General features: G+C 36.5%; 1 protein-coding gene across 1 annotated transcript in view; it reads left to right on the top strand.

The window, feature by feature from the left end:
• The window catches only part of LOC106061358 (adipokinetic hormone/corazonin-related peptide receptor variant I-like), a 96,912-nt gene that overhangs the window by 42,949 nt on the left and 28,106 nt on the right, over positions 1 to 25,857 (top strand). Inside the window, exons 4-5 of the mRNA XM_056042618.1 lie at positions 5,443 to 5,619; positions 25,735 to 25,810. Coding sequence (XP_055898593.1) covers positions 5,443 to 5,619; positions 25,735 to 25,810 — 253 coding nt within the window. The remainder of the gene's footprint in view (positions 1 to 5,442; positions 5,620 to 25,734; positions 25,811 to 25,857) is intronic.

The raw sequence follows: 25,857 nt of genomic DNA, 5'->3' as shown, positions 1-25,857 counted from the left end.
TTTTATTATCTGGGCTGTTCCGCCATATTTTCTTTAAAATCAACACCACCAGTCTGTAAGTATAATTGCTAGCTGTTAGTAATGTTTCAACTATTAGTGTAGCTACGCATTTCACCATACCAAAAAGACGAGTTGAAATAAGAGAAGTGCTGGAAGATAATTATGAACTGGCCTGTCTAATGAACTGAGGATGAAGGACGCGTTGACAATAGAAGTTAACAGGGAGCTTGGGAAACATCCGGAGAGAAGAGATTTGGTAGGTAAAGGTTAGCATCATATTGGCCATGGATATATTAGGTGAAAGACGTTAAGGTAGTTCCCGTTTATGTTCCGTTAGAGAAAGTAGTGTCAGCAGTAGTGTCAGTTGTAGTGTCAGTAATAGTGTCAGTTGTAGTGTCAGTAGTAGTGTCAGTAGTGGTGTCAGTAGTGGTGTCAGTAGTAGTGTCAGCAGTAGTGTCAGTTGTAGTGTCAGTAATAGTGTCAGTTGTAGTGTCAGTAGTAGTTTCAGTAGTGGTGTCAGTAGTAATGTCAGCAGTAGTGTCAGTTTTAGTGTCAGTAGTGATGTCAGTAGTAGTGTCAGTAATAGTGTCAGTAGTTGTGTCAGTTGTAGTGTCAGTAGTGGTGTCAGTAGTAGTGTCAGTAGTAGTGCCGGTGAAAACATTAAAAATATTAAATCGTTGTATGAACATTGACTGCTACAATATAGCATTTAAAATTAAAAACGATATTGACATTGTGTAGGTCTACAACTTCATCTATATTTAAAGAATCCGCGCACGCTGGGTGAATCCTTCTAGCTGAATTGGAGACACTTCAAGATAAGAATAATTTTATTTTAGATTAAAAAAAACCATTCGTTTTCAATGAACCTCATTCACCAACTGTATACAAACAACATGGCGCCACGTGCTTCTCTCCCATATAACGTACAATAAATTCGAATCAACAATGGCTATCATGTGGCATTTTGTTTTCCATTTTTTTTTAATCAATGGTTATCAAGTGACCACTCGTTTTGTGAATAAGATACATCATTTCTCAGCTTTAAGCGATTCACTACGGTTCTAGTTTAGACTAGATCACAGACCTATAAAAATTATATAAATGCTAAAACATGATCATGACCTAGGTTATTCTCGATCTAGACTAGAAGAGTTTAAATCTTGAAAAGGTCTTTTCACAGAGTTCTTTAATGAATACAACATATTTAACATAATGAAATAACATGTATTGGCTTCAAATATAATAAGACATTTTATTTAGACCATATGATCGAATTAGATGTTTTAGATTTGTGTCCTGTTTGAGCCTTTTTTCGTGACTATTAATAATATCATGCATAAAAATACAGGCATAAAGGTAAGTGTGCAAAAACTTCTTTGGTGACTTTCATTTTAGAAATTTAAGGCACAATTTTACGTCTGACATATATATTTATACTAGTAGAGATATGCCCCGTTAAGATATCTTATATTTGAAGTAATATTTACTCACGTTGCCTCATCAGACAAATAGTAAATATATAGGTCGACTAAATTATGGACAATAACACAATCCATTGTTAATGACAGACAATAACACGCCATTTCTCTATCAGTTGTTCCCCGACTTAGATTTTATCCCAGTTAATATATTGATTAAGAAAAATAAACACAGGAAAAACGAGACTAAAATACTTAGTTTTAAATAACTGTAATGCTATGTTTATTTTTCCCCCCAGACAAACAGGGTTATGTAAGAACTCGAGCTTCAATAACATGTCTGAGTTTGAAATAATTTTCTTAAGGTTTGGGGGGGGGGGGGGGAAATGTAAAAAGAGGTTAAAGTTCACGAATGTTTACCCTGAAGTGGTACTGCTCACAGGAAACAAAAAAGACCCCATAGAGAGCTGAGCTTAAACTCCGTGTCTCAAAGGCTAGAATCCTTTCGCTTGCGGATGTGACGTCTTGATGATTATGTTGTCTGTCACTTGACCCTTGAGCACTCATAATAATGGATTTTTCTGGTCAACTTGATTTTATTTTTCTACCGAATCGATAAGCCAGACTTCTGTTTCTATTTTTAGAACCAATAAAGAAACTACAAAACTAAAGGAGTCTATATTAAGAACTCAAAGTAACTTTTATTTCACTAATTCTATTTGAATACTATAATTATATAAGCCAACATACACATTTTTAGCGGCCCCCAAAAGGGGAATAGCCGCTATTAGTTTTGTGTGGTCTCTCCGACCGACCGTCCGTCTGTCTCATTTAGATCACAAAAACTAGAGAAAAAAAAATGAAAATCCTAGATCATAATATTTTAGACCTTTCAAAGTTCTGATGCAAATGCTACTATTTTTAGCGGCCCCCGAAAGGGGAAAATACGCTATTAGTTTTGTGTGAAATGTCTGTCCGACTGTCAGTCCGCCCCGTTTAGATCTCGTAAACTAGAAAAGATAGTGAAAATCCGACATCACAATATTTTACACCATTCAAAGTTCTAATGCAAAGGCTACTTTTTTTTTTCTGAAAGCGTAAAAACCTATTTTTTTAAATCACTTATGCAAGCAGTTTTTTTTTTTAAAGAAAAAGCTAATTAGTATGCATTATAAGTTAGACCTAATTTAAAACAAATAGTAATCTTGTAAACAGCACTTTCTTGAACAATATAATTCGAATGACACGATCACAAAGAATTCGAATAAGACAAGTTCAGTGTTGAAATAAACCTTCAAACAAACTTCTTATTGTAATGAGACATTGAAATTGTTGTGCAAATAAAATCTTAGTAAACATTACAAAAATAAAGGATTCGAATAAGACATTGAGCCTTTTCAAAACATATACATCAATTATAAGACTTCAGTTAGGCCAGGAGAGGAGCGGTAGCTGAGCGGTAAAGCGCTTGGCTTCCAAACCGGGGGTCCCGGGTTCGAATCCTGGTAAAGACTGGGATTTTCAACTTCGGAATCCTTGGGCGCCTCTGAGTGCACCCAGCTCTAATGGGTACCTGACATTAGTTGGGGAAAAGCAAAGGCGGTTGGTCGTTGTGCTGGCTACATGACACCCTCGTTAACCGTAGTCCACAAAAACAGATGAACTTTACATCATCTGCCCTATAGACCACAAGGTTTGAAAGGGGGACTAATTAGGCCAGGTTCACATCTAACCTTGCATTCACTTGCACATATCATTTGATCTGCTGGACCGTTGGGGCACTACACAAGATCTATCAACCTTCTTTCTCCATTTTTATCTCTCCTTTGTCTTTGATATAATTTCAATCGGAGGTTTTTTTCTGAAAATATTGAAGCTTGCCTGGATGGACCACTTCGGGGGCCGATTTTGAGTTTGTGTTTCCACACAAACTGTCTTTGTAACCTTGTTTTCTTTTCTCAAAGCAAAGGATGTAATTTTTTAAAGTAAATATACCAGCAAATTTTGCATAAAAATACACCATTTGTACATTTATTCAATAGTATAAAATATGGGAGACTATATTACTACGGGAGGTCGTCGTCGTGTATACTTTAAAAATGTTTTTACAAATGTTTCTGTTATTGTTTAAGAAAAAGAAAAAAAAATCTTTATTGTTAAATTAAGTGTTTTCTGCTTTTTAAATTACTTACATTTGAAATACAATGTTTACTTTTGTTTTAAAATTGAAAAAAAAAAAAGTAATTAGTATGTATAAAAGTCGAATATAATTGAAAACATTTGAAAAGCAGTGCTTCGTATTACGCACTTACAGTATAACATTTCCACAGTATGCCTAGATTAGAGATAGAAAAGGACATTTTTTTTGTTCCTTGAGGCCTTCAATGGGAGATTGGCCCTTTAGAAAACGATTATTTAGATAATAATTCAATAACATAAGATAAACCAGGATCACGATGAACCCTATCTTCTCAATCATCAATTCATCGAACACATTTGAACATCAACAATGTTATAATAATAATATCAATATACGCTCGTATCTGGTATGTGGTATCATCGTCAATAGCGAAAACTCTCGATAAGTACACGTGTTTTCTGCTTGTAATGTTGAAGACAGAGTTGTGGTTACTTCATAGGTTCCAACTTTCTTGCTGACAATATTGAAAGCTGCCTTTTTACCTGGCTGGGTGGAGCGCTTTGGGGCCTGATTGTTGTCTGTGTTTCTATAAAAACTATCTTTGTAATCTTGTTAAGTACGTTTTAATGAAAGCTAATGCTAAGCTCACTTTTCTGGTGCTTATGGATCCGCTTCAAATAATTGTATACAGATAGGTTATGGAAACATTCAAACCTGTAGCTAAAAGACTTGTAACAATGAACATGAAACCATGAGCTTGTAACAATGAACATGAAACCATGAGCTTGTAACAATGAACATGAAACCATGAGCTTTTAACAATGAACATGAAACCATGAGATGGTAATAATAAGACGTTTAGCCATGAGACTTTCGACTATTAGAATAACATTGTGATATTATTTTACCATGACTTTTAACCATTAGACATTCAACAATAATACATTTAACCATGACATTAAACCTTAACATATTTGCCCATAAAACATTTAGCCCAAAAATGTAGCGTTGAGACAATTAAACATGAAACGCTTAACCATGAGACATTATTAATAAAACATTTGACCCATGGGTATTTTAACCATAGGACTTGAACTTCTACTAGACATTTGACTATGAATATATATAACTATAAAATATTTAACAGAGACATTGCAACATAAAACATTTAACCCATGAGATAGTTCAACATAAAACCATTTAAAATTTTAAAAGAATTGAGCCCATTAGACATTTATGCATTTTTTAATAAAACATTTAAAACATAAAATATTTGACCATAAAACATTTTAACCATGAGACATTTAACCACTTCACATTCCATAATAAGACTTAAAATCACGCATCTTTTTACAAAGCTTATATAAACTCACTCTGTCTGTTTGTCTGGTAAAAAGTTTAAACACGTCTTTTTCACCCATTTCCCATTTTCGAATGAAGTTAGAATTTTGCGCAACTATTCATTAAATCTGACGAAACATGAATCAATACAAATTTGAACAATTAGTTAATTAAATGTTGGTTGTTAATTATTTTGATTTCGAAATAAGGGGAATAAATGCTAATGAGAGATGTTAATATATATATATATGGATTTATCTCCTTATTACGTTTTGACATGTTTTTTCCTTCCCCCTTCCCATTCTCGGATCAACTTGAAATTTTGTATAATTATTCATAGTCGATAACAATACTCGAATCAATCCAAAAATTCACCATTAGTTAATCATTTAGTGCAAAATAATTAATGTTGTGTTATATTGCTGAAATAGAAATAAACCCGTAATTTCACTACAAATGGTAGTAATTAGCGATTCCTTCTCTTAGATAAGCTTTTTTTTTTTTAATTATTATTTTTTCTATTGCTTGTTTCTTTCTCAGAGCATCATATTTCACATAGAACGCCATCCAAATTTCCCGTGGTTCCTGCAGTGCGTCACGTTCAATTTCTTCCAGAACGACAGCCAGGAGCTGGCCTACGACATGTTCAGCTTTGTGGCAGTGTACGTCAACCCTCTGTTGGTCATAGTCATGGCGTACACTCTCATCTTAATCAAGGTGGGTGACATAACAAGATAAAGGTTGGCTTATAGCAATAAAAATTCATATTTATGAGGTTTATTTTATGATATTTAATCAAAAGTTGCCCGAACAGGAAGTTAAAAAAAAAGAATACAACATAGAATGTCCAATGTCTTTGGAGAAAGAAAGCCAGAAGTGTAACCAATCAAATGTTAAGGCTCGTATTATTGGAGAGAAAACAAAAATGCACATGAACTAAAAAAAAGTTATATATTTTTATAAACAATTATTGAATGCCTCAGATGTCTGGCTGTGTGACATGCATTGCGTTGCAAGTTATCAAGGGACTGCAGTTGAAATCCCAAATTTGTTGAGTTTTCGTAACCCCTAAACGCAGCTTGGAAAAATTCCTTCTTTAAGTAACCTTTACATTTCCATATATCCGTTTAGCAAAATTTTTTTTCTTCATTTGCTCTTTGAGTAAACATTTTATTGACTTACTAGTCGACCCGTGGCGTAGCATACGCCACTTCGTAATGGCCATGATCCAAAGGACCGCTGAATAGCAGGGATATGGAGAGACGTTGACCCAGACGATGAGCCGGATTATAAACTCGAGGAGGGTCATGCGGAAGTTCTCGGAAGTGAATAGTGATAGTAGCGGGAAGTATTTAAGACATCGCCACAATTTCAGCCTAGCCACAATAATCGCCGGAAGTAGTCATGTAGGCAGCGTATTATCGAGCAGAGTGAATGACTGTTCTTCCGTGAGTAAGAACAACGGACAGGGCGTCGCCATAGTTATCCCGATGTTCGCAAACAAACTTACAGCCATCTTGCGAAGTTCGAGAGCAACAGTTAGGTGTCTTTAGTCGATGACATTTTTCCAGAAATATGCAACTGATTGAAATAAAACAGTTACCTGATGCAGGAATTTCGACTACATTGAAAGACCTGTTGATTCCACGAAACATATGTGAAGAGGTGGCTAAAGTCAGGAAACTAAGGGCAATACGAAGGAGCAAAATCAAAATAAAGCTACAGAAAAAACATGCAACTATTTTAATGACACCAGATATTGACGTGTGTAAAAAAATACATACATAAATGTAGTCAAATATAGAATGTATAAAGAGAAGGATTACTTGTTCTCCCCCCCTCCTTTTTTTTTTCTGAGCCGTGCTCTCTGTCGTCGCGAAAGCTACGTGGGGCAACTCTAGTCCGACTTGCAGAAATAAATAAGTTATCTTTCTATGACTTTTTTGTGGTGTCCCGCATGGTGAGGTCACAAAGAAAATTATATATGTAAAGAAAAAAACATTAATTTGCCTCATTCTCTTTAATTCTCAAAGGTTGGTTAAACGTATTTGTTAACAAAGTTTTCAATTAGCTCCGAGGCCAGTAGATGTAGGAGTAGGTCAAATTACGTTTAGATGTAGGAGTAGGTCAAATTACGTTTAGATGTAGGAGTAGGTCAAATTACGTTTAGATGTAGGAGTAGGTCAAATTACGTTTAGATGTAGGAGTAGGTCAAATTACGTTTAGATGTAGGAGTAGGTCAAATTACGTTTAGATGTAGAAGTAGGTCAAATTACGTGTAGATGTAGGAGTAGGTCAAATTATGTGTAGATGTAGAAGTAGGTCAAATTACGTGTAGATGTAGGAGTAGGTCAAATTACGTGTAGATGTAGGAGTAGGTGAAATTACGTTTAGATGCTAGAGTAAAAGAAATGGATCATTCAAACTTCCTCTAGTAACTAAACGTAATGAGGTGCGATGAAGGACAAATTTAATACAATGTCCGAATTAATCATGTCCTTTCTATTTACACCTGAGTGACTTTTTATTAACTGCCCACAATCTCGCAAGATTTATTCAGAAACGACCTGACGAAGCCACTCAGCTGATATGACCAATTGGGTTAGTCATCTGACAGGCTAACAAAGAAGCAATGTGCCATTCATGTAACTACTTTCTCTTCTGAACGTCTCGGGAAGATTTCTATTCTAAAAAAAGATTTTAAAAATTGTCTACTTGCCTTGATTTTAAGTTGTTTTTTTGTTTTTGTTTTTGTAGCTTTCTTGTGAGATGACTTTGTTTTTATAATGTGCTATGGTGCTTGGTGCTATTTACCCATTGGGTTTGGAACTGTATAAAAAAAATGTTTATGGTTTATCAAAAGCAAGAGGTTTGTGCTTTAGTAACTTGAAACACTTTGGTGCTATCCTTGTTAAAAACCCAGTAGTTGAGTTTATTATAGTATTCGGAAGAAATGACTAAACATTTCAATAGAACAAGCAAAGAACACAGAAATACTTATTTTTGAAAACTAAAGCTTCTATTAGGTGCGATTAGAAATATTTTTACCGATAATTTTTGTTTAGCGCAATTTCATGCTTTTAGCTTTCTCAATACACTATGATCTAATCACTTGTTTGGACGTTGGAAAGGGATAGCGGGAAGAAAGAAGAGGGCATCTGGGTGATCGCTTTTTAAATGTAATGATATAAAAAAGTGAGCGACCTAAAATCGAACTCGAAGGCTAAGGCCTACTCAGCCTACTGAAGCCAATACGCAACCACTGGGCCTGGGAGCTTATTTATGAAAAAGGATTTTATAGTTATTTACAAAGTTTTCTTTCTACAAACAATAAAGGGAACTAATTCAACTTAAAACACCTTATCAGTGGTTCGAGATATCAAATAAAATAATTAATTACCGATAGTTAATTTATTAATCAGTTATTTTTTTAACTTGATTCTTGTTTAGTCAAGTAAAAAAAAATAATTGTGAAAAATTTCATCTTGATCCAAGATTGAGTGTCGGAGAAATAACGTGTACACAATTTTTGACAGACAGACAGACAGAGTGAGTTGATATAAGCTTAGCAAAAAATTAACCGAAACGCTTACCATGCATTCTGTTTGAAAATGGAGACAGCACTCATGTTTAATGTAGAATTGGCAATGAATTATCTGCTCTTATAACGCAGCCAATATATTTTGAACAAGACGAGCTAGTAGTATTCTCTTTTCTCTAAAAATCGTAAAAGAAAAATCGAATCCTAATCGAACATTATTAGAGAAATCTTCTCGGCGCTGCAAATCATTGATTTATCTAAATCCTTCCGGCTATCATTAGACATGTCTTTTATAAGAATCTTAAAGATGAAAATAAAGCCAAACAGACTGAAGAACAATTAAAAAGACAGAAATATTTGAATCTATACAAGTGCAGTGACGTAGCTGTTGCTGTACACAGTATCACATATATATATATAGAAATGAAAGCGCTTTTTACTTACACCATTGTTAAAATGGTGTTTGGTGGTGAATAAGTCTAGGGCATAGGGGCGTAGGAAGTGACTCCTACCAAACCTGGAAAGGCACTTGTGGAAAATACAGTAACCTCTCAACCAATGAACGAGGTCAAAGACTATTAGAATTTGCGAAATACAATAATCTCTTACTGGCTAACACACTAGGATGCCACAAAAAATCGCGTATAACCACATGGCACAGTCCGAACGGAGAGCACCACAACCAGATCGACTATATCATGGTGCAGCAGCGTTTTAAGACAAGCATCTATACGGCTAAAACAAGAAGTTTTCCTGGAGCTGACATTGGAAGCGACAATGACCTTGTTATGATGACCCTTAAAGTACACCTAACAAAAGTAACAAAACAAGGACCTACCAGGATAAAATTTGACTTGGACAAGCTGAAAGACCCCCAAGTAGCTGCCATATTCGAGGCACAAGTAGGAGGACGCTTTCCAATGACCAGGATATCGATACGCAAGTCAATTTGCTAAACACAGCAGTCACAGATACAGCCCTGCAAATATTAGGGAAGCTCCGCCCGCTCAAAAACCCTGGGTAACAGAGGATATACTCCAACTCTGTGACAAGCGACGGGAGCTTAAAGGGAAAAAGCTGTCCGACCCAAAATATGTCCACGAATACAAAAGCGTCAACAAACGGATTAGAAAGAGAATGAAAGAAGCGAAGAAAAAGTGGATAGAGAAGAAGTGTCAAGAAATTGAACAGGGACTTAATAGGAACAACAGCAAAAAAGCGTACCAACTAGGGAAGGACCTCACTACCTCAAAGCATGGAAGAACCAACACAATACAAGACAAAAACAACAAATGCTTAACCGAGGACAAAGATGTGTTGAAAAGATGATAAACGCACTCTATATGATTTGCAACAAGATCTGGCAATCAGGAGAATGGCCCAAACCCTGGACCCAATCACTCATAATAACCCTTCCAAAGAAAGGCAACTTACAACTCTGTCAAAACTACCGCACCATCAGCCTCATAAGTCATCCCAGCAAAGTACTGTTAAAAATTATATTAAACCGGCTAAAACCGATAGCAGACAACATCATATCAGAAGAACAAGCAGGTTTTAGACACGGTCGCAGCACAACAGAACAAATTCTAAACCTCAGAATTCTCTGTGAGAAATATCTCCAACACCAAGAGAATCTTTTCCATGTGTTTATTGATTTCAAGAAAGCTTTCGATCGAGTATGGCACGGAGCACTCTGGGCGACAATGGAAAAGTACAACAATAATAAAAACATAATCAAAGTTATCCTCTACAAGGATGCCATCAGTGCAATGTACTTCAACAATAATATTGGGGACTGGTTCAAAACCACAGTTGGAGTAAGACAAGGCTGCCTACTGTCACCAACACTCTTCAACTTCCCTTACAACTTGAAAAGGAGTTACGTACATAACAATCTATATAACTATATCTATATATATATCTGTGGATTGATAAATGGTGGATTAGAATTTGTGTCAGTTTTCCATTCTAAATATAATATATAGAAGTCTGTGTTAGCGTCTCTGACATTTGAACATATAGTCTATGAATACTTCCTTTATTATGTCCACCGGATACGCTGAAAAGCTGGCTATTTATAGTTTTCCCGCCATAGATATATAACTGTGATACGAAACAACACGCAGACACAGATAAGCACACAAACTCACACATACACACACTCTACAAAATAGTACAATTAATAAGCAAAAATTAAAAAAAAAAATGGGTGTTAATTTTGCAGAGTATTTTTTTTTTAATTTAACAAAAAAAAAAAAAATATCTATCTGGTAATAAAAAAAAATAATTTTTAACATCACATTATATATGTCAAGTAATAGGTGTCAGGGTCAAGGTTGTATTTAATAGGTGTAAGGGTCAAGGTTGTATTTAAATGTGTAAACAACGTGTCTTGAAATGAAATTCGACTGTGTGTTAATTGTGTATGTTTCCTACTTTCTACTATTATTTCCTAAAGAAGAATTCTGTTCATTCCACATCTAAACATGATTCCCCCAGGCAGACATCGGACTTTGCGTCATAAGGTTTCATTTCTGATAATACAAAGACTTAGTTGTCACTCAATTTCATTGAAGCACGCACAAGATTTCAATGAACATTTATAAAATAGTGATGGGAAACGAATCGAAACCGAATCGAACGAACCGAACTCTAGCCTCACTTATGACTGAACCCAAACTTTAAAACTGATAGGTACAAACCAAACCAAACGAACTGTCTTTACCTTGACCTAACTAAATCAAAAAATTTTAGTAAGAAAAAATAAAAACTTAGTTTCACTCAGATGATTTAACAGTTATGTTTAATTTTGAAACTCAGATGGATAATTTTGAGTTGCCCTCTTCTGATTCACCGCGAATGTTACCGTAACATTATAAGATTTGTGCCTTAATGAATGGAAGAATCAAAGAAACAAAATGTCGACTCTGAATATAGAAACTACCAGGAAAAGTTGGACAGATCTTTGCCTTGTTATAGAGCACGAAAATAAGCCAATGTTTTTTTATTGGTACACAGAAATTTGTGGCTGTTTTTAAAGAACTTAACTTTAAACAGCATTATGAAATCAAAAATAGAAACAAAATATTGCTGCATTCTTAGCTTGAGCCACCAAGAAAAAAATTGTTAAGAAAAGTCTAGAGATGATAGGATTGACGAGAATATTGACCAAAAAGGGACAAGAAAATTAGTCGGCGGTAAGGGCATGGTACAGAGTTGCTCACATTTGAAGTAGTGATATGCTTTAGAGGGGGTTACTATCTGAGTAGAAAGAAATGTGTCATCAAACAAAGAATGCAGTTGAAGCCGACACTCTTTTTCGCATGACAATTAGAAATCTCAATTAAAACCCTAAGAGACAGAGCAGAAGAGCTTGAGATGTTGACCATTAGCGCCGACATATCTGATTGCGTTCAACTCTTGCTACTAGTTCGCAGTGCGAAAAGCAATTTTTAAATCACATAAAAGATATTTGCTATGAGGAAAATGCATTGGGACCACCACTGGCAAAGACCTGTTTAAAGAAGTTTTAGAAATCATGGAGGAGAAAGTTTCTTTCCCTTGGGAGAAATTAGTGGGAGTAGCTACTGATACCGCCAAAAGTATGGCTAGATGACATAGCCAACTGAAGGCAAGAGTTATTTGAACATTTTTCACGTCAAATGAAACTTCTGTGGCAGGAAGTTGAATCAGGCGGACATACGCGCCTTCTAAACAGAACTCTTCTTTTAGCAGGTGGAAAGGGGGAAACAAATCTGGCGTAATCTCCTCACAGACGAGCATCTAGACTCAGTGCTTCAACTTGGTGTCTCATCAATGCGGTGGGGTCTTCAGAAGTTGGTTTTGGATATACTTTTTACAAACTAAAAATTAGTGTAAATATAATATTCACGTGGCTGAGTGCTAAAGTGCTTTGCTTGCGATCCGGAAAGTCCCAGGTTTAAATCCTGGTGAAGGCTGAGATTTTTAGTTTCAGGATCTTAATGTCGCCAGAGTCCATTAAGCTCTAATGGGTACCAGACGTTAGTTGGAGAAAAGTAAAGACGTTTGGTCGTTGTGATGGTTATATGACACCCTCGTTAACCGTGGAGCACAGAAATATATCTTTTCATCATCTGCCCTATAGATCGTAAACCTTTTTAGAAGTATACAAGTGCTTGTACTTTTTTTTCTGTTATGTGGCCTGCGTCGCGAGTGTTAGAAATTAAAATGACCCACCGGCCGAATAATGTTTCACATCGCTGTTTTATGTCATTAATAACTGAATTCAACATTATTTCATGCGCCTAATTTTTGCTATTACCTAATTTTGTGACATCGAACCAAACCCGAACTTTAGATCTCCGAACTGAACCAAACCCGAAATATACACATCATCGAACCGATCCGAACCCGAACTTAGATCTGACCGAACCGAACCCGAACTTTAAAAGTTGGGTTTGATTCCCATCTCTCTTATAAAATTCGCTCAAAATTTGTAACAGCCAGAAAAAGAACTCATTATTATTCGGAAAAAAAACAACATTCTAATTGTATTTTATAGAGAGCTTCTTTCAGGCTTACATCATGCTTAGTGCACAACAGTCCAATCTCTTCTGTGGACCAGTGGGGGATGGGGGGCGGGGGTTATCAGGGAGAAGGTTTCCGTGCTGCCTTTAGCTCAGCAAACACAACTCTGTTTGAGTCGGGATTCAAACTTGAGCCCCCTTGCTAGGTAGCCGAGTTGAAGCCAAACGATTTTGCCTCTCATCAGCACATCCCGCAATGCAATAGTGCATAAATTACAAACCATGACAAATGATCAGAGCAAATAAAAACGAACGTTAAAAGAACAGTTCTAGTCCGACTAGACCCGTAAACTTGAGGATCTTCCAAAAAATATTATACATTTATTAGTGGTTTACAAAAAAAAACCTACTAAAATCCAAAAGAACAGTCTCGGAGCTGGCAGAGCCAAAGAGAAACTATGATAAATCTGTAAATGTATCAAATTATCGTTTAACATCAGTCACTTGAACGACTTCTTTTGTTACGCCAGCTAAACTGCTGAACAGAATCCTAGCAAAACGCTGAGATATTCAATTGTCAAAAATAATGAATCACTTTCGTCTAATGTTACAGCTACCTGAGACAAAGTCACACGAAAGCAAGGAATGCAACATAGTCATGGAATTATTTGCATCTGCACGTATTTCTCTTACTCTCTCACTTTTTACATATACAGGGCTTTTTTTTGTGACTGTAAGCACCGGTACCTTTTAGTCCTTTTACAATGTGGAGAATAAAATTATTTTTCTTGTAATTTAACGTTTATTAGTAATTTATTAGTAGTTAAGCAATCCATCACTGAGTAACCGGCACATACACATACACACACACATACACACATGCATACATATATAGCCTACATATATGTATATGTTACGGATTAAAGGAAAGGAAACCGAAAGATGTGCCAACACCAGTCAAGTTGTGTCAGCAATATATTACTGCACATCCAGAGCACAGAATTCAAAGGGAGGGAGACTTAATAACAAGCAAGTTTGCATTTGCTACAAAAACTAATGAAAACAAGAGTCGTTGGAAACAGGACCGTCTGCAGGAAAGAAGTATGGGTGAAAAAAAGAAAATATTTTAAGTGTTTCAAAATGGGACATTTAGCGGCCCAATGTAGAAACAAGCCCACTGATGGACGAAATGAGACTATAGTCTCAAGTAGAAGTCCGGAGTTTAAAACCAGCAGCAGAGGAAGACCCACAATGCGTCAGTTAGATATTATTTCACCAACAGAGTCACCATACAAAGTACCTTTGGTGGTAGTAAGGAAAAAGTCATGAACATTATGCATATGTGTTGATTATAGGAAGCTTAACAAAGTTACTGTGCTTGATTCGGAACCATTACCCAATCCTGAAGACTTGTTACCTCAAATGGCAGACGCAACATTTTTTACAAAGCTAGAGTTGACCCTGTGGGTATCAGCAGATACATTTGGTGGATGAAGCTAAACCACTTACAGCATTTAGTAGTCCGTATGGTTTGTTTCATTTTAATGTCATGAGTTTCGGGCTTGTCTTGGCTTTCCCTATGGGGCTCATTTCAGTCTTATTCCACATTTGTAATCTGTGCGTTGCCTTTTCTATCTGATTCTTATGGACGTATTTTTCCTGGATGGTATTTACATCAGCTCCACTATCCATTTGAAACCTTACACGGTGACCATTTACTGTCATAACTGCTGTCATTCTTTTCGTTTTGTGGTTCTCCAAAGACATCACCCATTCATTTTTACCATGATGAAATCATCTCTTGTGTCCGCCTGCAGCTGTCTTTCATCGTAAGACATATCATCTGATACCTGCTGAATTTTCTTTTTGCACATCACAGCAAAATGGTGTCTCCCCTTGCACGCTAGGCACATTTTACCCCATGCAGGGCACTTTTCTTTAATGTATTCGTGAATCTTTCCACAATACCTGCATTTACCTTTCTGAATGTTTGTTCTTGAGGGTGTTGATACTTTCTCAATCATTGGAGAGTCGGCTTGCATTTGTCTCAACTGTTTGTTGGCGGTCTCGTACGCTCTGCAAATGTCTCTGCACCTTTCCAATGTGAGACTACTATCTTGTAGCAATTTCATTTTGAGGCATTCATGTCTAATACCAAGAACTACTCTGTCTCTAATCAAGCCATCTTCCAGGCGTTCAAAACAACACGTTTTTGCTAGTCTTCTTAGATTTGTTATGTACTTTTCAATGTCCTCGCCTTCTTGCTGTTCACGAGTATTGAACACATAGCGCTCATAAGTCTCATTCGTTTTTCCAATGCAGAAACTTTCAAATTTGTTCACTATTTCTTCCATCTTTCTTTCTTTTCCCTTCTCAATTTCAAGACCTTCATATATGTCCATCGCTTTTGTCCCTATAATTGTTAGAAAGGTGGCCACTCTGACATCCTCTGATTCTTCCGACAATTTAGTGGCTAACTCATAGTTTCGCCAGCTCCGGTAAAACTTTTGCCAATTAGCGGCCATGTTACCTTCTACCTCGAGCGGCTCGGGTACAAGAAGGAAATTTCTAGCTGCCTTGAATTGTTGCCTATTTATTATTACAAACAATAAACCTTTATATACTGATTAATGAATACCTCTGATCATTAATACACCGCTGCCACCATGTTAATTATGATCTAGGTTCACAGTCAGCAATAAACAAACAACAACCATTTGTGTCATGGCGGAGAATGATACTTTATTATATTGAACGCGTGCACTTTTGCGCACCATATCAACAGTAACCAAATTGGCCAGATACCTGTTAGGCAGAAGATTCGTACTCCGCGCAGATTACGCACCCTTACGCTGTTTAAGCACACGTAAGTCGGTGAATCCCAGGATAACTCGCTGGGCTCTGATGCTTTAGTACTTTCAGTACGAAGTGCATTATATTCCAGGTACAGGAAACGTCGTAGCGGACATTCTGTCACTCTTATCATAGATATAAGCAAACGTGACTTCATATGAGCATGTGTTGCTTGATCAAAGGCTTTGTGTATTGCAAGACTGTGTGTCTACAACTAAGACTTTGTGTCTTCTAATAAGACTATGTGTCTTCAATTAAGACTATGTGTCTTCAATTAAGACTATATGTCTTCAATTAAGACTATGTCTCTTCAATTAAGACTGTGTTTATTACTTAGTCTGTTTGACGACATTGAAGTCTGTGTGACTCCGTCAAAATCTTTGTGACTATGTTTAAGTCTGTATGATTACATAAACACCTGTGTGGCATACCCAGAGCCTTCGTGGCCTATCGAAAGAACATTTGGTTGTATTGTGTAGTAATGTTCTATATGTGCTATTTAGTGATCTTTGTAAAAATTTATTATAATTTTAGAAGGGGCGAGATGTCACGGATGAATGTGTGTATGTATGTATAATCTATTTTTACAAATTCGCGAATGACCGGTAGTGTGTCAGCTGTCAGAGAGATGAGGAGACCAGCATGTGATGTGTGCCATGAAGTTTATTGAAGTTTCTGTGTTTAGATCGAGTTGTTTAAGTGTTTGATGTATTACTACAGCTGAACCCAAGGGAAACTAAGGCAGTTTTTAGATAGTTATACATAAAATAGAGAGCTCTAGTGGATTTTAGTTTTTAACTTTCGCTGTTATATCAATCATATAGTAAAATTTTTGCAACCATTTGTCGTTCTCTAATTTGATGTGATAAATGCCTTTTTCATTTAGAAATATATTTATTTCATTTAAGCACAAAGTAAAACGTTTCAGCACCTTACCTTTGGAAAGTCATAGCACTTTTTTGGGAAGAAGGGGGTCGGAATACTGAGTCTCCATTTAGTTTTAGTGGTAAAGGGCTTTTGACAAAATGCTGTTAACAATCTTGATTACCAAATTCAAAATCTCGTCTATTTCGGTTGGAATCGTTTTGGTCACAAAGCGCTTCTTGGTGCATTATTCAGTGAAACGTAAGAATTTCTTAATTTATTTTGCTCCAAAGAATCGTAGTTGTCCTTTTAGTTTTTGCTGTAATATTTCTGGCGCTATCATTTGCCATTTAAATAATTTTATCTTATTTTCTTCAAGGTAATTTTGCATAACATTCGCTCTATCGTCCCCTCCAGTTTGTCGCGAGAGCGGTAGCAATCCTAGGAACGACATATACCTGACAAAAAGGCAACTTGTGCCGTCGTGTCTTTATGTTGCAAGACTAAGCTATACAAAGTAATATGGCAGAAGAAAGTGGAATATCTTCCACCTGCAAATATATATAACATTTGAAGACATTTTAGCTATTCTATTTTGTACTGTTTTAGCGGATATAGGTAAGTTGACGCCTAAGCTGGTCTTTAAAGCATTTCCTTTAGGCTCCTCTGTTACGTCGACCACTTTTTAGCTCACCAAAAAAGACTGCTTTTGGCATACGTTCGTCCCCCATACGGTTTACGTGCCCTGCCCAACGTAACTGTCGGACCATATAAGCCCCTTTATATATATTTTAATCTATACTGTCCATGCCGGCGTTTGCAAGGACATCGCTGTTTGTAGTGCTGTCTTGCCACCGTCAGGTATAAATATCAGAAGAAAACACGACACCTTAACTCAAGAAAATGAGAGAATGGATAGGAGCGTGGTTGGGCATCAGAGCCTGGTTAAGACTAAGAATAAGTCTAAGACTCTAGATCTAGACTGCCTAGAGTAAATTCTGATTATCTTAGATTCTAATTCTACTATATTTAAAACCTAGATATATATTCTAGAAGTAGATCTATACTGATTCTATAGATCTAATTCAAATTCAACTTGAATATTTATAATTATATAGATTACAGATTATAACTAGATTTTATAGATCTATTACTATTATGCAGAGGTGTAGCCATGTGCGGGTGGTGCGAGCCGCACGGGGCATCAAGTGGTGAGGGGCATCAAACAAAGGATAGACTTTCTCAGAAAAAATAACATTATATGAACAAAGACAAATTAATTTACTTCAGATGTTAAATAAAAGACTGAAAAGGCCAGTTGGCGCATAGTGCTAGCTGAAGCAGAAATTGCCATCTCAGAATGAAATGGATGACGGTAGGTATTACAAGGTACAAAAGGTAAAAAGTCTGAGAAGAATCTTGGTTATCATTCCTTTTCTCTCAAAGCAGAAGCTGGCACTTAATAGACATCACGAACAAGTTAAAGAAGAATTTCATAGAGAGAATTTAAACAATTTCTAGGAGTTTGTCAAACTATTTTTCAACTACAATCAACTCCTGAGCTTAGTTGTGCTTAGTTCTAGACCAAATGTCTCCACAAATACAAAACGAACTTAGAGTAATATTGGGTGTTTACAAGCCAAACATTTCTGAACTATTTGTACAGTAAATCCAACACAGTTTTTCCGAATGTGAAGGCTACGTTGCCATGGACAATTACGGCGTAGAAACTCTTTACCCTTTCTGTGACATTATCGTCAGTCCTCAGATATCGGCTAGAGGATTCAGTCGTAAACATTGTCTTTATGGAAATATTTCTGAATATACAAATATACACATATAAAAAATGCAATGGCGCCTGGTGATTTTATATGCCCAACCTGTGATCGCAGCTGTGTATCAAGGATTGGCCTCTTTAGTCACACAAGAAGTTGCTAAGGGAAAAGATCGTCTCACGAGACATAAAATGCCACAGAGACATATACAGTACTTAATTTGATGAGTCTTTTACCCAAGACATGTGTATTTTTTTAGGACTAGATTTTTTCAAGTACCCGTCATTTTCCGATACACAATTTCACCACAAAAATAATAGAAATAAAAATTGTAGTGATTTTAAAACTTTTTGTTCTTTTCTTTTTATAAGCCTCTATCAGGTTTGATCCCAACTAGAATTTTTTTTTCTATCAGGTACACTTAAATTCATAATAATGTCAGTTCCATTTAAAATGATAACTGAAAAACGCAAAAGATATATAAGGAAAAAGGTACTTCCGGCCAAATGTAATAAATTTTAGTTTTAAACCAAAGAAACGAAATGCATAAGCGCAACATAGCCCATTTTAGTTCGATTTTAAAGAACAAAAGGTAAAGTATTTTTAATCTATTAATAATTAACAAAATAAATATCTATTTTTAACTTTAAAAAATATTTACTACATGTTTTATATGTTATATAGTCAACCGACCCCTATTCTATTGACAATTATTTTAAAATAGGAAAAAATAATTCTGTAGGGAAACCAGAATAAGTTTGTTTTTTCAAAAATCATTCATAATTTTCAAATAATGTAGTAAAAAAATGCATATTAAATTTGTCATTTAAAAAATTAGCCCAGTATGACGATTGAATTCAATACAAATACATTCACATCTCTGCTACAATTCAAACAACTGTGTCCTAAATTTTAGTTTGTAATAAATGATTCGCTTGTTATGGCAGAAGATTGCTATATTTATTTAATTTAAAAAATAGATTATTTACAAATACTGTCTGGAACTATATTTACTTTAGATTCCGAATATCTGCATTTTATCATTAACATCACAAAGGAGGTTAACAAAGTAATCCACCAACGCCTAGTCTAGAGATGCTTTTGTACTTTGTTGTACAGTGGAACTGATGTTACATCCCACTAGGCACAGGATGTTACATCCCACTATGCACAGGATGTTTTATCCCACTATGCAGAGGATGTGTTATCCCACGATGCACAAGATGCTTTATCCCACTATGCACAAGATGCTTTATCCCACTATGCACAGGATGTTTTATCCCACTCTGCACAGGATGTTTTATTCCACTATGCACAGGATGTTTTATCCCACTATGCAGAGGATGTGTTATCCCACGATGCACAAGATGCTTTATCCCACTATGCACAAGATGTTTTATCCCACTATGCAGAGGATGTGTTATCCCACTATGCACAAGATGCTTTATCCCACTATGCACAGGATGTTTTATCCCACTCTGCACAGGATGTTTTATTCCACTATGCACAGGATGTTTTATTTCACTAAGCACATGATGTTACATCCCACTATGCACATGATGTTACATCCCACTATGAAAAGGATGTTTTATCCACTATGCAGAGGATGTTACATCCCACTATGCACAGCTTATAACATTTTATCACATAATCTATTACATTTTGATATCCTATAGATCATACATGTTTCTTCAAAAGAGAAGATAATCACGATATATGGATGTATACATACAAAATACATTCTTTCTTTTCTAAATAAAACAACAATAAAAATATTTCGTAGGGTGTTAGATGCTCGTATAACGGAAAAAAATGTAATATATAGTAATATAATTTGTAGAGATTCCACGTTTTTAAAATAACAAATACGTTTGCATAAATGTAATAACGATTAATGTTTTAAAAGCTAAATATGTGTATTTTTATCCTCTTTTTTTTTTACTATAACTAATTCATTTAACAATGGTTTATATTTTTTTATTTTTAAATAGGACGCTTTTGAAATTACATATTTGACTTTAAAAAAAAACGGTTTGCATTCAGTAGATAAAAAGTAGCCATTGAATAATACCTTTGCAAGCTAAAATATTTCAAGAAATCAGTTTTTCAATATCGTTTCTAGCTTTAAACGTGAGAAACTGGCGAACTGACCACTCAAAACCAGGTTGTCCCCGTTTTGGGAACTTCAGAATGATAGTCTGCCTCTTGTTGAATGTGTGTAAATTAGTTCTTCCCATTTTACAGTTTTCTCTCCTTTACTCTAGCTTCTTGAACTTTTAGGTTTTAATATGGGTTCCGCCTTACGGGCAAAACAAATGAGGTTCACGCTTATTTACATCACAAAAAAAAAACAAAACAAAATAATTTCAACAATGTCAAGGACGCTAAATTGAACGTCATAGTCGCCAATGGACCTCATTCACCAATCGTAAACAAACAACATTTAGTCACGTGATCTTATTTAGAAAACAACGAAACAAACGGTCACGTGACAATCATCATGAATTAAACATGAGATCGTAAATTATATAGAAGAGATAGAGCACCACGTGGCTAAATGTTGTTTGTTAACGATTGGTGAATGAGGTCTATTAAAGTGCATAATCTTTTGTCACAGTCAGCCCAATCGTTGCCCTGAAATGACCCTTGCCCAGGGCCCCACGCACTTTGAAGGCCGCCTCTGCCTCTGTATTGACATTAGTTAGCGCTATAAACTAAAGCGTTTAGAAAATGTGTTTCCACAGTGCTTAAAAGAGCACAAAAATTTACCCTAAACCTTTCAAAAAAGCAAACCTATTGTTATAAACCTGGTGGTGGCACAGATGGGGGTAGTGGTATGTGTGTAGTCAGCCGACGCAAATCGCCCCAGGCCAGCGCTAGACGAGCGGTCAACCGTGACGAGTTACGACGGTGAGCCGAGACGAGTGTCAACATGACGGTTCGGGAAGGATCGCCGTCGTGAACAGAGTTCAGGAGCGTCACGAGGGATGTAGTCATGTGATGAAGCTAGAAACGTCTAGCGATGTTCCGTCCGGTTCTAGAAGGCCAGTAGGGACCCTAAATAAAGAGCGGAGGTGTCGCAGTCAAGGCGGTTCACGACAGACGGTTCACGACAGAAGGTTCACTACAGGGGTTCAGAACACGGTTCAACGGTGTGGTTCTGTACGGAGCATTACGACGGTTCAGTGCGGAGTACTGTCAAGTACAGTTGAGACGACTGGCGTCTTGATCTTGTTCTACGATCGACTCCGACACAACGAGCCTAGTGTGTGAAGTCAGTCCTGAACTGTTGAACCCAAGTGCAAGCGAGACGGAGAGGCCAGTGCAAGAGTTGATACGGCTGTACGGTGTTATCGGAGAGATATTTGTACAGTGTACGTGTTGCCAATTGTACAGTATTGGCTGTTATTTATTCAACTATTAAAGTGTTACGTTACTTTGGAGCCCTGAGTTGTCAAGTTCTTTAAGTTGGTGGTGTATGGTGCAGTTTGCAGAAAGCCTGCATAGTGAGATTCGTAACACTATCACTACTTTCTTAATTGTATACACCGGATACACCACAAAAAAGCAAGCAAGCTTTTCCGCCATATATGAAAATGTCCAATATGTAAGTACTTGAGAGTATCATAAAATCTTTAGCCGCGCTCTCTTACCCCAATCCTAAAGTAGGTCATCGCACAGATTATTCCATCGTTGTGAAACAAATTGCTTATAGAAGAACACTTTATTGCACTCCGCATTATCCAACGATTCGTTTAATTACATTGCTTTTAGGGAGAGTAAATCCAAATATGCTCTATTATTTTCAGACTCTCTTTCACTTATTTCGCTTATTTCCATCGTCCGCTAAATCGCATTAGTATTATAAGTATTGAATATTTGCTGATGCTTAGAAAAATCTTGTTTTTTTTCCAGCTCGCCGTGCTCTTATAAGTAGTAAAAAAAGTCTATTCTGCACTGGGAAAAAGACACACAAGAAAGGTCACGTGGTTTGTTCGGCTTTTTCGAAGTTTATCGTATTTCTCTCGAAGCAGTAATTACGGTGACTCGGTATATATTAATGTTTTAAGTTTCACTTGATCTACATCACAGTGGAGATTATGCTTTGTTAAATGCTAGGAAGTTTTAACCATGGTTTACCTGAAACACAAGTACATAATGATGGATGTATTGGATAATGAACCCGAACCTAACAGTTTATTGAGACAAGAGTGGAGATTTGTTCTTGTTCTTAGTGTAAGAGGCGCTGCTAAAGTGAGGTGTTCATATTATTCTCGTTACTAGTAAATAGGGAGGGTCGTGGTGGCCGAACGGTAAAGCTCTTGGCTTCCAAACAAAGTGGAATAGAGTTCTAATTCTAACGAACACTGGGATTACGAGTCGGGATTTTTAGGACGCCCCTGAGTACAACCATCCCGTGGATATCTTATCAGATATTATTTACATCATCTGGCCCATTAGATCGCAAGGTCTGAAAAGGGTACCTTTGTACAAAGCTTATAACAGCTCACCTTGTCTGTCTGTCTGTCTGTCTGTCTGGTCAAAAGTCTGTACTCGTTATTTCTCCAACACCCAATCTCGGATCAAGAGGAAATTTCGAATAAATTATTTCTTTTACCTGGCAATACAATAATCAATTTAAAAAAATTAACCAATTAGTTCATTAATTATTGGTAACTAATTATTATGTTTGATATCTCAAAAAAGGGAAAGAGATTGTATCTGAGTGAAGTGGTGGTATAGGCTAAATTAGTCCCCTTTATACATCGTCGTCTGAGTCTTAGTTATAACAACATGAAAAATAGGACGAGACAATAAAAACAATAGACAACTAATTAATTTCTATGTTCATAAGCACTCCACTGCCAAAGTGGTTACCGTGTAGGCTTGACTAGCTTGAGAAGTCTTGAGCCATGAGTTCAAATTCAGGTCGTTCCCCTTTTTTATTTTTTTTTTAAAGATTTTTTATTGTTAGTCTATATACTGATCCAACCTAATTGATAAAAGTACGCTTAATAAATGTTTTTTGTTCTTTTAAAAGTATTTTTAGCGGCCTCCAAAAGGGGAAAAGACGCTATTAGTTTTGTTTGAAATGTTTGTCAGTCTGTCCGTCTGTCCTTCTCTCCATCCGTCCCGTTTAGATCTCGTAAACTAGAAAAGCTATTGAAAATCCTATATCACAATATCTTAGACCATGCAAAGTTCTGATGCAACGGCTACTTTTTTTTTTTCTGAAAGTGAAAAATCTAATTTTTAAAATCAGTTATGCAAGCAGTTTTTTAAAGAGAAAAAGCTAATTAGTATGCATTATAAGTTAGACCTAATTTAAAACAAATAGTAATCTTATAAACTTCATTTTCCTAATCTATACTACACCGTAACCAACAGACTAGATACGTACTTTTTTTCTTTGAGGATTTCAATTAGAGATTGAACCTTTTTAAAACAATTAGATTGTAAGACTTAGACCAGGGGAGGCGCGGTGGCTGAGCGGTAAAGCGCTTGGCTTCCGAACCGGGGATTTTCAACTATGGAATCCTTGGGCGCCTCCGAAACCACTCAGCCCTAATGGGTACCTGACATTAGTTGGGGAAAAGTAAAGTCGGTTGGTCGTTGTGCTGGCTACATGACACCCTCGTTAACCGTAGGCCACAAAAACCGATTAACTTTACATCATCTGCCCTATAGACCACAAGGTCTGAAAGGGAAACTAGTAATTCCAGGTTCACACCTAACTTTACATTCACTTTCACCTATCCTTTGAATGCTGGACCGTTGGGGCACTACACAAGATCTGTTAACCTTCATTCTCCATTCTTATCTCTCATTTGTCTTTGATATAATTTCATTCAGATGTTCTTTCTGAAAATATTGAAGCCTGCCTGGGTGGACCACTTTGGGGCCGATTTTGAGTTTGTGTTTCCACACAGACTGTCCTTTGTAACCTTGTTTATGTTTTTTTCTTGTTACCTTTCCTAGTGACTTTGAAGTCCTATAACCATGTTTAGGTACGCAACAATTGATTTAGATCTCTATTGACTCATCGGAGCAACGACTTTGAACATGATGAGAACCTGGACAGTGGCTATAGTCGAAACAAAGTCATCAAACACAGCAGGTACCAAATCTGCTCCCAGCGGATGTGTCCAAAGGATCTATTAGTAGCCGATACAGTTTGGGATCAGCGGCGTTGCGATGTCTGCTGGGGTGCAGCACTATGCCCTGCAAGCTGCCTAAGGCTCACCATCACATGATTTTTTTCAGGATGACTCTCGAAGCCTTTCCCATGTTTTTGTTTAGCCCGTAAGGCAGCAGACGTTTGGATTCAGAGTTTTCCGTCTCCTTAGTGGGTAGCCTACCAATATTTTTTCCCTCCTGCTCAAAGATTTCTGACTTAGGCGCCAGATACTCGCTTATGCTTCTGTCAGTATTAACAGATCCGCCGGAACCCAATATCGGAGTCAAACGTAAAGGCCAGGAGTTGTACTTGTCAGAAGTTATTTGAGACGCATGCCGTTGGAAGCATTTTATAAACGATGGATTGATTTAATCGATTACCACTGCAGGGAAAGAAAACTTTTCGGAACCTCGTTTTAGTAGTTACACTGTATATTTGTAAATCATTCTATTGCAATGACTTATGATTTATTATAGTTACTCATGAATATTTTACTCTTTTACCCAAGTGGAATAATAATTATAGCCATTGTGCTGTTGGTAGTATTTCAATCAATAAAATCAGGTTTTTGAGTACTCCTTCTGTCTGACAATTTCAGCTTTAGAAAATAAAAAAGTGCTCTATCAAATATTGAAATTTGACTTCGGGTTAATATTTTATTTCTCTCTCATTCAATCTCTCTTTGACTCTCTTTTTTTATATTTCTCTTTTCTAGATATAAATAATTTTTTATCTTCTAATTTCATTCTTCTCTCCTTTTCTCTATTTCTTTCTCTCTCTCACTCTTTCTCCCTTTTTTTCTTTCTCCCTGTCTTTCTTTTCTTTCTCTTATTCTCTCTCTCCCTGTCTCATTTTTTCTCTATCTCTTTCTCCCCCCCCCCCGTCTATCATTTACTCTTCTTCTCGCTCTTTGTCTATTTCGTTCTCTATTTGACACTCTCTAGCTTCCTGTCTCTCTTTTTCTCTCTCTTTTTTTCCCTCTCACTCTCTGTCTCTATTCTCCTTGCCTCCTCCCTTGCTAAGAACTACTTCTCATCTTGCTAAAGTCTTCACCACTTTCCATGTGGACCAGCTGACAGCACTTGGTAATAATGAGATTCTCTTCCTCAGCTCTCCAGACAACAAGGTGTCCACGAGGCGATGACCACACTGTCCAAGAGCACTCGCAGACAATGGAGGCATCCCTGTAAATATATATTTCTTTTCTCATTGCATGTTTATTCTTTATCACAT

The sequence above is a fragment of the Biomphalaria glabrata genome, chromosome 9, assembly GCF_947242115.1.
Source record: "Biomphalaria glabrata chromosome 9, xgBioGlab47.1, whole genome shotgun sequence".
Lineage (NCBI taxonomy): Eukaryota > Metazoa > Mollusca > Gastropoda > Planorbidae > Biomphalaria > Biomphalaria glabrata.
The sequence above is the reverse complement of the archived record's forward strand: the minus strand, read 5'-3'. Positions and strand labels throughout refer to the sequence as shown.